The following is a 13,335-nucleotide window of genomic DNA, read 5'->3' as shown; positions in this document are numbered from 1 at the left end:
GATTTATCACCGCGCCTGCATTTGTTGATGATATCAAAGATTCAAACATTCCCATGGTTGACAATCGTTACCACTTGAATAGCACTCAAGTAAATATGTATAAAAGACAAATTAACTCTCTCCTGTATTCTGAAGCTTGTATACAGTTTGTCATCTTTGTGGCCATCATTATTTACTATCCGGCAAAACCAAAGACCCCGCCCAGTTTATCTGCAGCCACAGGACGTGTTGATTTTAAAAATGGCATCAAGAAACTATTTAAAAATTACAATTTTCTTTTATTTGCAACAATATATGGAGCAAGTACGGGGGTGTATGGAGGATGGTGTTCTGTGTTGTATCAAAATTTATCTGATTATGGTATAAAAGTGAATGCAAAGTTTGCTGGATGGCTTGGATTTGTTGCTGTGATCAGTGGTGCTTTCTCTGGAGTCTCGTTTTCGTTGTAAGTAAAACGTTTAATATATGATTTTTTAAAGGTATTAATAGTTGATAGTTCATATTGTTTCAATCATAGTCCAGCCAGCAACGCAGAATATTAATTCATCCATCCAGGCAACACCTGCTGCCTTGGCTGCTGATGCGCACCTATACCGTGAGAGAATACAGAACTAATACTAGTTTTGACGATTAATATACGATATGAGTTAAAAATGAGTTAGTCATGGAAAAGGTTAAACCACCACTGCTCTGTTCCGCCAGGAATGCGCCAGAATCATCTACGACGTTGAATGATTCTCCTTCGAATATGCTTCAACGAAACCAAAGCAGCATTGTACTCATTTGCTGCTTGCACTGCCAGCTGTTGTTGCCGACGTCTTTGATGCAATAAAATACAGAGTAATAGGCCACAACATTGAAATGCAGCAACCAAGGGACCAAAACATAAAAAAATACAACTTGCCGCCATGCAAAACGTCATGTTTAGGCGCCATTTTCGAATACGGCAAGCTTAGTAGCCACGCAAAGGTGGGGTGACCCTATCTGGAGAGATAGCCCTACCGGTAAGGTGACCCTATCTGGAAAGATAGCCCTACCGGTAAGGTGACCCTATCTGGAAAGATAGCCCTACCGGTAAGGTGACCCTATGTGGAAAGATAGCCCTACCGGTAAGGTGACCCTATGTGGAAAGATAGCCCTACCGGTAAGGTGACCCTATGTGGAAAGATAGCCCTACCGGTAAGGTGACCCTATGTGGAAAGATAGCCCTACCGGTAGGGTGACCCTATCTAATGTAAACACTCATTATTTCTTGAGCCTAGTGGTAGGGTCACCCTATCTCTATGTAAACAGAGCCTTAGTGTTTTCGCTAAGCTGCGTGACATGAACCTAATTTATATTACACTAAAATTTTGGACACAGCGTGCCTATAATGGATACCCGTGTAAGTTCTATCTGTGATTTTGCCTTTGATATATGCGTGAGATACAATTGGGAACTGTACCAATTTAACCGTACTGTAGAAATAAAGCGTATTGTAAACAGGGATATAGTCTCTGAGTCCCAATAGTTATATAAAAGACAGGAGACAGCGTAAAGCTCAGTGAGCTCCCTGCAATATATTTCTATTCTATTACTGTGGTCTTAAACGTTTCATTTCAATTTTAGATTTGCAGATCGTTTTTCAGGTCATCACAAGTCATTTCTCATCGTGTTTATGGCTCTGTCTTTTTACACCACTTTACTAATCTGCTATATCTTTACTGGAGTTATATCGTTTAACGAATTCTTTGTCTATGTCATGTTTGGATTGAGCGGATTATTTATAAACGGTTCAATTCCATTCTACTTCGAACTTGGTGTAGAGATCACTTACCCGGTGGCTGAAGGAATAACTGCCGGTGTGATAACTTTCTTCAATAACATTCTGCAGACTGGATTTCTTGTTATTCCGTTAGGAAACTTTGGAACAAAGTGGATGCTTTGGACAACCGTTTGTACTTGTGCAGTTTCCACAATACTTTTACTGTTTGTGAAAGAGACTTATTACAGATCATCAGTAGATAGACAACAAAGTTCTAAATAAAATGTTAAAAGAAGAGTCATTATCAAAGTCTGTTCACACGATCCAATTTTGTTGGATCCAATTCACTTCTGGTGGATGTTTTATAATCTGTGGACTAGCAATGAATATATTTGGGCAGCGCTAGCAAATCAACCTAAACAAACCCAGTACTGCTTGATTAATAAATGACTTCATTCCATACATCAGAATTGATTGGATCCAACGAAATTGGATCATGTGAACAGACTTTAAATTAATTAAATACCACGTGACGCGTATCAGAATCTCTTCCTTCGGTTTTGTGGCGGCTTTCTAATTCATTTCTTGAATTAGATCCAGGTTTTTACAGATACACCGGTTTTTAAAAATGTTATAGGTTGATTAATATTGAACATTTCATGTAACAAATTATATCCAATAAGTATCACGTATGGAATCAACTCAAGTTGTTGCCATATCGCGTTGAATACATCCTCGGATTATTAAACCTGTAAACAAAGGAATATAAATTTATCTTTTATATCATGGACAGAAACCTCTTAATATGTTGAAATGCGCTCGCTTTTCCCAATAGTAAATATGTAAATACGGCAGGCGATTATTCGAGTATTTTACGATATAGTCACTCCGACGGAAAATATATTTAAATAAAAGTAGCTACCGTCAGATGATTCTTCGCCAAAGGAAACGTTCATAATACTAGGCTAGCCTGTCGACAGTCGATCCAGTAAAGAAATTATAAATAATGAAAATAAAAACTGCAAAATACAAACGTTTTCCAGAAATCGGTCACGATTTGGCAGAAATCGGCCATTTTTTGCCAGGCGTTTCTTTGCTAAAACAAACCACCCCAAACACCTTTGCGCGCTTGCTTTTTTCAGCTGAACTCTATACAATACCTGGATGCAATGTTATATATATTACTATTAAAGCGCCTGGGTACGAGGCTGATATGAACCAGTGATATGAACTCGTCAACATTTTTCGGAACGCTTCTATTGGCACGACTGTGAGAGTTTCAAGGCGATCTTATGCCTTGATGATCTTGTATATTTCTCACAGCTGGCGCAAAATTCGATGAGCTAACAGGTAGGCTACAATCAGATAGTCTGTATGAGAATTTCTATAACTATAATTTCTGTGTATTTGACGATAATGCATGCACATGTATGATATACTATTTATTTCTCGCTAGAAATTCACTGAAGCCATTCCGGCTTTCTTGGAATTTTCAAAATACTTAACAGCAAGCATTGAATGAATATTCGTTGCAACTGTTTTACAGCAAGATAACTGAGCAACATGTTGCATGCAGTCCACATCATGGTCTGCTGTTGTTATTAAAGTTAGTGTGCCGCAACAATAGCATAAAGTATTGAATTCTATATCAGTTGAAATTTCGAATGAGTTTCAATCGCTATAAAGAATTGAGATAATATTATTGCATTTATGGAAATAATATTAACTTCAAAATAACGTTTTCTCGTATGTTACAAAATGTCACCATCAATCGAGGTGACCTCTGGAAGCTTTGGTAATAAATTGATAAAGAAGCTAATCATTGGCGAATGGCTACAGCTATAGTTATTTACAATTCGTCATGGGTTTTCGACGTGGGTTCTATGAAAATACAAATTACGATTCACGGACACGGAAGAATCCGACGTTGTGGAGAATGATACAAAACGAAAAGAGCGTCTACATTGAATACATGCATGATGCATGCAACTTGAGATAGATTCCAAACACAAGTGCCACTTCATATTTTAAAGAAAATATCTGCTAAACCAATATCTTATATAAAGTTGATTTCGATTGAAGCTTCATTTTATAAATCATTTGTATATAATGCTGAACACAGTAAAATTGATGTTCACATTGTATGTAATCAGTTCTCCATTTTATGCAGGCGCCTTACTCGATGCAGGATAATTGCTTAAGGCACTCTTTCACTATGCAAATTTCCTCGCAACTTGCATTGCAATTATAATTTTGATTTACTCGTTAGCAGATAGTAAGAAATGTTCATATTTGACAACTTTAGATGCCTCAGGAGTAGTCTAATTGCATTGCCCGTTGCAAGAAAAGTTAAATAGTGTAAAACCGCCTTAAAGGGTGAATTTAAGTCGATTTTGAGAGGTAATTAATTTTAAGCTAACTGTATATAGCTAGTTCTGAATCTTGCCATGCATGCAGAGGCCCAATATAATTGACACATTTTCATCAGCTCTTCCTACCTGAATCTGAGATCGATGTGTGTGATTTCCATTCGAAATTAATACTCAAATGGACCCTTCACTATACTTGTTACAGCTTTCAGTTTGTGTCCATAGTCTTTTTTCAACATTTATAACTAGCGAATTTCACAATTCACAGTAAGTCCGGGTCTGAAAACCTGGGGTAAAAAATTATTTGTATGCTATATCGATATAGAAAATTGACCGGCAAATCACAACAGTTATAATAATACAATAACGCTTCAAATGGTTAAAAGGGCCAACTTCACTCATTAAACAAAAGTTATAAAGTATTAGCGTGCTGAAGTCAGGGTAATAAAATGATTTATTATATTCATTTTGAAATCAATGGTGCATGTTTCTGGCAATCTGATTGGCAAAAAATAATGTGATTAATTCCCAAATCGCACTGTTTTTGAGCATTAATCATATCATTTATAAGCCAATAAGATTGAAGCACGCACCGCAATAACCAATCAGATTTAGTATTTTAGTGTAACTATCCAATCAAAATTTTAATATTTTTACTTTGTAAATGCCCCGCAAAATTTCTTGACAAAAATATAGATGAACATTACTCACATTTTACACCGTTTACGGTTCTTTCAGCCAATAAATCGTTGTGAATTTGTTCAATTTTTTTGTCAGATTTCAAAATGAATATAATAAAGTGGAAGTTCCACTTCGTGTCGTGTAATTTTAGTGTGCAAAATTTGTACTGTATTAAAACTTGTGATTACAAATCGCACTCCCGCTTCGCCATTAAAAATCACGTTAGGTTTCGTTATCATGCATCTCTATCTATCGTTGGAATTGCATTTAACGCAAAGAAAATGCCACGTTATACGACCAGGACTATTCTTCGCTATCCGATTGTTTATCATTATGTATAGACTAAAGAAATGGCTGAATCTTCAGAGTCTGAAAATTGTGGTTTACATGAGAATGAATGTAACGAAGTCCTGACAGAGCATCGCAAATCATTGATAAACTGTCCTCACCCCGACACAGATTCGGTGAAAATCTACAAAAGACGATGGTACATTCTACTAATGTACTGTCTGAAATCCATGTTACAAAATATGATGTGGAATACCTGGGGACCAATTCAAGCGACAGCGAGAGCAGTTTATGATTGGGATGATTACGTCATTGATTTAATGGCTGCTTGGGGGTGCATTACATTCTGTATCGCAATCACACCCTTTGCTTGGATCATGGATGTGAAAGGTACAAATTTATCTTCTATAGTTTTGTGACCACAGTTCATACATTCCGCTTGTTAATCTTAGGGTTTCATCTCACGGTTGGTTTAGTCTAGGCTAGGTGGTATCACGTAAACAGGCCTTAGCTGTAGTCATGTCTTTTCGGGTTTTAGCTTTTAAAGCCGGTAAAGGCCCACAAAGACCGGACGCGATGCGGAGACGCGACGCAAATTTTCAGTTTTAAGTAGCATATAAATGAAATTAAATTCTGTCAGAAAAATGTGAAATCTATGGACACCAGAGAAGTCATGCAAAATAAATTATCGTTAAGTAATCTACAAAATTATTCTGATGGGTATAGAATTTTTTTGCTTTTGGAAATCAAAAAATTGAAAATTTGCATCACGTCCGGTCTGTGTGGGCTTTTGCGCACAAACTAACCAAAGCAATGCGATCAGATCCTTATTTTCTTTGCAACCATACAAGTGCATAATTATAGGTACTATAAACAAGACATATTGTTTGGCAAGTAGTTTTCCTGCCCCTATTCATATCCCTGCTTACACTATACTTAATTTATCGGTACGGCACGGCTATAATGGGCACTTATTTCATCCGTGCCCTGGCTGTGTATTGGTGACGTGAACACTAATAAAATTGGGTAATGGTATCCATTTTTCCGTCCCGTGTCAAGTGTAGGGTAAACCGGCTTATATCTTATACGTAGGTCTACGATTAACAATGATTCTCGCAGCTGGATTGCAATTCCTTGGCTCCGCATTGAGATGCATTCCAACTGACAGCAATTCTACAACGACAATCTTAATGCACTCTGGTCAATTCATCATCTGCCTCGCTGGTGGCATGTCCCCAGCTGCCCTCATATCTTCAACCTGGTTTCCTCCAAACCAACGCACGACTTCAACGGCGATCTCTACCGTTTCTAGTTACATTGGGACCGCGCTGGGATTCATCATTCCACCTGCATTTGTTGATGATATCAAAGATTCAAACATTCCCATGGTTGACAATCGTTACCACTTAAATAGCACTCAAATAAATATGTATAAAAGACAAATTAATTCTCTCCTGTATTCTGAAGCTTGTATACAGTTTGTTATCTTTGTGGCCATCATTATTTACTATCCGGCAAAACCAAAGATCCCACCCAGTTTATCTGCTGCCACAGGACGTGTTGATTTCAAAAATGGCATCAAGAAACTATTTAAAAATTATAATTTTCTTTTATTGGCAACAATATATGGAGCAAGTACGGGGGTGTATGGGGGATGGTGTTCTGTGTTGTATCAAAATTTATCTGATTATGGTATAAAAGTGAATGCAATGTTTGCTGGATGGCTTGGATTTGTTGCTGTGATCAGTGGCGCTTTCTCTGGAGTCTCTTTTTCGTTGTGAGTAAAACGTTTAATATATCATTTTTTTGATAGAATAGGTTTTTTGATCAAGTAGTTACATTGTGTTTCAATCATAGACCAGCAACGCAAAAGATTCAGTATAGCTACAATTAACATATAACCATGCAGGGGTATCCTAATTCATCCAGGCAACATCTGCTGCTTTGGCTGTTGATGCCACCTATACCGTGAGAGAATACTGACAGAACTAATTGATACTAGTTTTGATGATTAATATACGAGAGGGACCAAAACATAAAAAATACAACTTGCCGCCAAAACTTCATGTTTAGGCGCCATTTTCGAATACGGCAAACTTAGTAACCACGCAAATGTAGGGTGACCCTATATGGAAAGATAGCCCTACCGGTAAGGTGACCCTATCTGGAAAGATAGCCCTACCGGTAAGGTGACCCTATCTGGAAAGATAGCCCTAAAGGTAGGGTGACTATATCTCATGTGAACACTCACTATTTCTTGACCCTAGTGGTAGGGTCACCCTATCTCTATGTAAACAGAGCCTTAGTTTTTTCGCTAAGCTGCGTGACATGAACCTATTTATATTACACAAAATTTTGGACACAGCGCCGGTGCCTACAATGGATGCCCATGTAAATTCTATCTGTACCTTCTCTTAGATATTATAAGCACGTGAAATAAATTTGGGAACGGTACCATTTTAACCGTACTGTGGATATGAATAGTGTGTATCAGTGTAAACGGGGATATAGTCTCTCGCTCTGAGTCCCATGCAATAGTTATATAAAAGACAGGAGACAGCGTAAGGCTGAGCTGACCTGCAGTATGTGTCTTTTCTATTACTGTGGTCTTAAACGTTTCATTTTAATTTTAGATTTGCAGATCGGTTCTCAGGTCATCACAAGTCATTTCTCATCGTGTTTATGGCTCTGTCTTTTTACACCACTTTACTGATCTGCTATATTTTTACTGGAGTTATCTCGTTTAACCAAATCATTGTCTACATCATGTTTGGATTGAGCGGTTTCTTTTTAAACGGTACAATTCCATTCTTCTTCGAACTTGGTGTAGAGATCACTTACCCGGTGGCTGAAGGAATAACTGCCGGTATGATAGCGTTCTTCAATAACATTCTGCAGACTGGATTTCTTGTTATTCCGTTAGGAAACTTAGGAACGAAGTGGATGCTTTGGACAACCGTTTGTACTTGTGCAGTTTCCACAATACTTTTACCGTTTGTGAAAGAGACTTATTACAGATCATCAGTAGATAGGCAACAAAGTTCTAAATAAAATGTAAATTTTAAAAGAAGAGTCATTATCAAAGTCTGTTCACACGATCCAATTTTGTTGGATCCAATTCACTTCTGATGGATGTTTTATAATCTGTTGACTTGCAATGAATATATGGGGGGAGCGCTAGCAAATCAACCTAAACCAACGCAGTACTGCTTGATTAATAAATGACTTCATTCCATACATCAGAAGTGAATTGGATCCAACAAAATTGAATCATGTGAACAGACCTTTAAATTATTTAAATACCACGTGACGCGTATCAGAATCTTTTCCTTCGGTGTTGTGGCGGCCTTCATTTTTATTGAATGCAGCTTAATTGCGTGTTTTACGAAAAACGGCAGGATGATCTGGGGCCAGTAGTTCAAAAGCTGGTTAGCTTAACCCTGGGTTAAAGGTTACTTAATCGCTTGTTTACAAAGTTGAACATCTTTCTTCATAAATATTTTCTGGACCGACAAGAATCATATTTTGTAAAAGTTTTAAAACAAGGTTATCAAACAGCGGTTCAGAAGCACTTACACGAAACAGTGGATTGAAATTTAACGCAAGGTTATTAATTATTCCACCTTTGAACAACTGGCCCCTGAGGACCCCGATGCCCAATCCTTTGGTGTAGCAAGACAAGCGTTAGTGGACTATAGCGCGTCATTTCTCATGGATTATTTTATTATCAGTTTGTGCCATGGCTTCTCCTTGATGAAATTCAATATGAAGGTAAATAAATAAGAAGATTATACTTCACAAAGGGAACAAAGTAATGAGCCGAGGTTCTTTCGCAAGGGTGATGCAGAGAGTATGCACACTAAATGTTTGTTCAAGTTGTAAACCCTAACTGTTGAAAGTATCAATCACAATGGACGACTTGCGCTTTAGACTAACTTTTGATCAAAGTAACTAGAGGAAAATAAATCGCCCCAGCTAGAACGATCTTACTTAAATTGAATAAAACTGCCAAGTTTGGCTGCGAAATTTTGTAAAATACGGAAAATATAGCCATGCGAAGTTGGCAAATTTTGTATGCTTTTGTATTACGTGCGGAAATGTGTAACTAAATTAGTTACAAACTTCCGGTCGCAATACAAAAGTATACAAAAATCGACAACTTCGCATGGGTATATTTTCCGTATTTTACAACAATTCGCAGTCAAACTTGGCAGTTTTACTTATTTTAGTACGCTCTTTCAGAAATGTTCTTCTTATCGCCGAGGTAAGAAATTACTCTAAAGCGCAAGTCGTCCATTTAATTACGAAATCTGAACTCGATGTTCTGACCATTTTTTAGATTCAGTAGGACTAAATGAATGAATGTTATGGAATAAGCCTCCCCAATGACAAATGCTGTCAATTTCAGCTCGTCGATCTACATGTTCAATATCAGGCCTTTGTTTAATATTTGTCGTCGGTGTAGTTAATAAAAAAGTGGTATCTCGTGTGTTTCATAACATAGATTGCATTTAAACGCTCTGCTTTTCGCGCCTTTGTGCCTGTGGAAGCGTATCACATTCCGAGCGCATATAAAATAAGCAAGAAAGTGTCATATAACAGACACCCTGTGAGCGCCTTTAAAATTGCGCAGTGTTGTTGAAGACTTGCTCGACTGTATTACCTTGGCTTTGTCGCTAGAAGCCGAAGAGTCGTCACAGTTTGGTCACATCTGAAGGTAAGCCTTCCACAGTTCCTTATTTTATTTTAAATAGAATATTAATGAGACGCATTTGTGATTTAACGGAGATTGTGAAAATTATACAATAATAATAACACAATGCTCTCTTGTCAGCATTATAAACGACTTCTGTGAACATACTGGAAAATATCCTAAGCATCGCATCAAAATTCGTTCCATTTTGAATGTCGAATGTATAATAGATTAGCGCACAACTATTTGTCCTGAACTCCGGCCAGTTTGAGCTATTATTGTATTTAAAACGGTAAATTTTGCGATATGTTTCAATTAATGTTGAAATGTAGCATGCCGACTGTATTATGGCACTGATTACTAGATATGATATGATCTTGGAGTACCAGTAATTAATTACAATATTTGAACGAAGGCCAAAATATTCTAATCAATAGCACACCGATAAATCGACAATTATTGCCCATATATTATTGACAGCACAATACTTTACAGATTTATCAGAACAATTCCATAGTAGCATTCATTGAGTTTAAAATTTGATTTCCACCTAGTTCATTTTTTTTATGAAATTACATGGTTATCCTATGTTGATATGACTATCCTAGTTCATTTTTCTATAAAATTACATGGTTATCCTATGTGTGATATGACTATCCATCTGATATTAATATCAAACAAAACCTGTTTTTCAGATATAGTCAGTAAACAATAGGGTTTTGGTAACTATAAAGCCTGCATAGGTTTCAGGCATCGTTTGGATGAATTCACAAATCTAATCGTAACCAACCGTTAACCGGTTGTACCTGCATGAAGGCCGTATGAAGATTGTTTTTCGCTTTCGATCGCGGATTTTTAGCATCGCTATTCAAACTATTGCGCGTTGTTTTGTAAAAACGCTTTGGGAACAGAATTCTCATATTCCTTAGTGTCATTTCCCAATTCCTTAAATTTCCGCAACTCGTCATATCACTATAGCTACCTTTCACATATTTTTTTCGGGAGCAGGAAATATTAAAAAGTTCATGGGTATGAAAGCCGGATAGCGGTAGATAGCGCTTTTTTCAATCGCTTTAAAATCACCCGTTGCTGGGTATGGCTTTGATGAAATCTTGCCAGGCATCCAAAATAGATTTCCGCCCTAGATGTGTTTCCTGCCAAGTATATTAACTTTAAGCCTTCTAGTGAAATATTTAGATGCTTCATATTCCTGCTTAAAATTTGCAGCTAAAAATTTCGAGAGACTGTATCGAGCCACCTTAATATGAATAAGGCATTCAATATATTGTAGAATCCTTACAGATTTTCAGTATTTCGATCTGCATTGATGAATATGTTCCCGGCCCATTTCTGTCTCGAAATAATTTTGCACAATCTACCATCGCATATGTATATCTATTGTAGGTTTATCTCTAGGTGCTCAGGAGTATTTGTGTTCAGTTTTATATACTGCGGTCAGTGACGCACTCTTGCAAGCCAAGGCGTATGCCAAAAATAAAGATTTTTTATTTACGCACTGTGCCCCAACATCACCCTGTAGAGACTATGGGTAGATAACAATAGCTTTTCTTCACGAACACGCAGTTTTTATCAATCTTACTAAAGGTCTGTTCACACGATCCAATTTTGTTGGATCCAACTCACTTATGAATTTTGACGTATGAAATATAGTTGGTTAAATATAGTTGGTTGGATAAAGCAATACTGCATTGGCTTCAGTGAATTTGCTGCTCATAAACATTACAAGACAACAGACTATAAAATATCCATCAGAAGTGAGTTGGAATATTGGATCCAAAAAAAATGGATCGTGTGAACAGATCTTAATGTTTATCCATCTCCATCTCTGTTTTATAGTCTTTCACTACCATCATGCAAGCAGCAATATTCCTCCTCGTTGCCTTGGTAACTGTGGTTCTTTCACAAGATCGTGTGGTCGATCCACTCGAACCAAACTGCGACAATTGTCCTCCTGGTCCGCCTGGGCCTAAGGGTCTTATAGGTGAGCCAGGTTTCCCTGGCTACCCAGGAGAACCTGGTGATCCTGGCAAGGTTTTGTATCGTGGTACTGGTTTTCAATGTGGTGGCCAGCCCTGTCCTACCGGCAGTCCAGGAGAAAAAGGTTATATGGGAATACCTGGTGAACCAGGTGATATCGGTCGCTCAGGTCTCCCGGGTGGTAAAGGAGAACCTGGTGATCTTGGTGTGCCTGGAAAACCTGGTCCTCCTGGTGCTGAAGCTGGTGATGTGATGTATCTGCCATACAAACCTGGAGATAGTGTAGGACAAGTTTGTTACAGTTTCCGCAAAGTTTGTGCTGGTAAGTTTGGGCTATTAGAATTGTATATCTTTTTCCCGTTATCATTATCCAGCTGATCTGGGTATAAAGATAAACCAATTAGAAGCCAGATCTTCGAAAAAACTGAATTATCATTTCCCTCATTGCATATGACTTTGACACTCGAAAATATCAAGTAATTTTATTATATATAGGCGAAAACACGCTCATTTTGTAAATTATATTACCAACTGTAAATTAGAATTTAAATTTTTCGCCCTTTATACTATTAGTTAGAAGAATAAGGACAAATAAAACCAGGCACATGATAACTCAGTTATGTCGAGACGCCTTATGACGTCATAATCTCAGATCAGCTGGATACTTTAACCCAACAACCATGACGACTATCCTTAAATCATTTATATTTGTGGGTTCTGAATACGGAGAATTACTATGAATTTGAAATGAAATAGCTAACATTAGGATGAATTATTGGAACATTGCTTATTTTAGTATGGTTTATACACTTAGTAATATTCTATTACGGCAACAACCTTGGCATCTATACTAAAACTAAATGAACACCAGGTTTAATTTCTGTTCAAAATAATAGAGGAATTTTTATAATTAATGAAAGTTCTTTTCTTAAACATTTGACAAACTCGTTTTACTCCGTCATTTCTTTACTGAATGCCCTATAGCTACGAAAACTAGCAGGCTTGCTCTTTTAACCCATTTCACAGCACATAGCACTCTTAATACTGTTCCTTTGGAGCAAATGCAGGGTAATCCTGGTCAAAATTACGAAGCCATCATTCTACTAAAGTGTCTAGCGCTTTTCAACGATCCATTTTGAAGCAAATAATTCTTGTTTTAGTGCCAGGACTACGTAACGGTTGGCGTGGTTGGTATCGTGAGGGACAAAGCGGTTATATGATTTACAAAAAATGGATGTATTTTGTTACCTTATCTGAATGTCCATGTGATTATGACAAGCCTAATTTACCACAGCCAGCGAAACCCAGCGATTGCGTGCGTCTTGGAGAGTGCCAATGAACTGGGAGAATATTAACATACGAAAAAAACATTTCTCCATTAAAGATTAGTGTCTTTATATTAGAAATTTAAAACGTGTTTTGAAATACATGCTTTTGGAAACACATTACCTTGCATTGGATATTTTTGTATTATATAGCCAACCACAATGTGCAAACGTTTACGGTTTAATAATTACTTGTGCAGCAACTGGAGACTGGCGTCTGAAGTTGCTTTAGGCTGG

General features: G+C 37.3%; 2 protein-coding genes across 2 annotated transcripts; both read left to right on the top strand.

Moving 5' to 3' along the window:
- Positions 1–5,144: 5,144 nt before the first annotated feature.
- On the top strand, positions 5,145–6,863 carry LOC114519746 (solute carrier family 49 member 4 homolog). Its single transcript, XM_028539916.1, has 2 exons — positions 5,145–5,472; positions 6,175–6,863. Exons 1-2 carry the CDS (start codon positions 5,145–5,147, stop codon positions 6,861–6,863), a joined length of 1,017 nt encoding a protein of 338 aa, XP_028395717.1.
- Positions 6,864–9,670: 2,807 nt separating this feature from the next.
- LOC114519807 (cuticle collagen 34-like) lies at positions 9,671–13,211 on the top strand. Its single transcript, XM_028539985.1, has 3 exons — positions 9,671–9,799; positions 11,633–12,095; positions 12,934–13,211. The coding sequence occupies exons 2-3, from the start codon at positions 11,648–11,650 to the stop codon at positions 13,110–13,112; spliced, it is 627 nt and encodes a 208-aa protein (XP_028395786.1). The 5' UTR covers positions 9,671–9,799; positions 11,633–11,647; the 3' UTR covers positions 13,113–13,211.
- Positions 13,212–13,335: the final 124 nt, after the last annotated feature.

The sequence above is a fragment of the Dendronephthya gigantea genome, unplaced genomic scaffold (assembly GCF_004324835.1).
Source record: "Dendronephthya gigantea isolate DGI-Jeju-01 unplaced genomic scaffold, DenGig_1.0 000014F, whole genome shotgun sequence".
Lineage (NCBI taxonomy): Eukaryota > Metazoa > Cnidaria > Anthozoa > Malacalcyonacea > Nephtheidae > Dendronephthya > Dendronephthya gigantea.
Note: the sequence above shows the minus strand (reverse complement) of the source record. Positions and strands in the feature narration are given on the sequence as shown.

What these genes read in the sequence shown, in the direction of transcription:
- LOC114519807 (XM_028539985.1), top strand. Translation starts at nt 11,648, where the DNA reads ATGCAAGCAGCAATATTCCTCCTCGTTGCCTTGGTAACTGTGGTTCTT. An exon ending in TTTCCGCAAAGTTTGTGCTG is followed by an intron (nt 12,096 to 12,933) that starts GTAAGTTTGGGC and finishes TTCTTGTTTTAG; the next exon opens with TGCCAGGACTACGTAACGGT.
- LOC114519746 (XM_028539916.1), top strand. Translation starts at nt 5,145, where the DNA reads ATGGCTGAATCTTCAGAGTCTGAAAATTGTGGTTTACATGAGAATGAA. An exon ending in TTGGATCATGGATGTGAAAG is followed by an intron (nt 5,473 to 6,174) that starts GTACAAATTTAT and finishes TCTTATACGTAG; the next exon opens with GTCTACGATTAACAATGATT.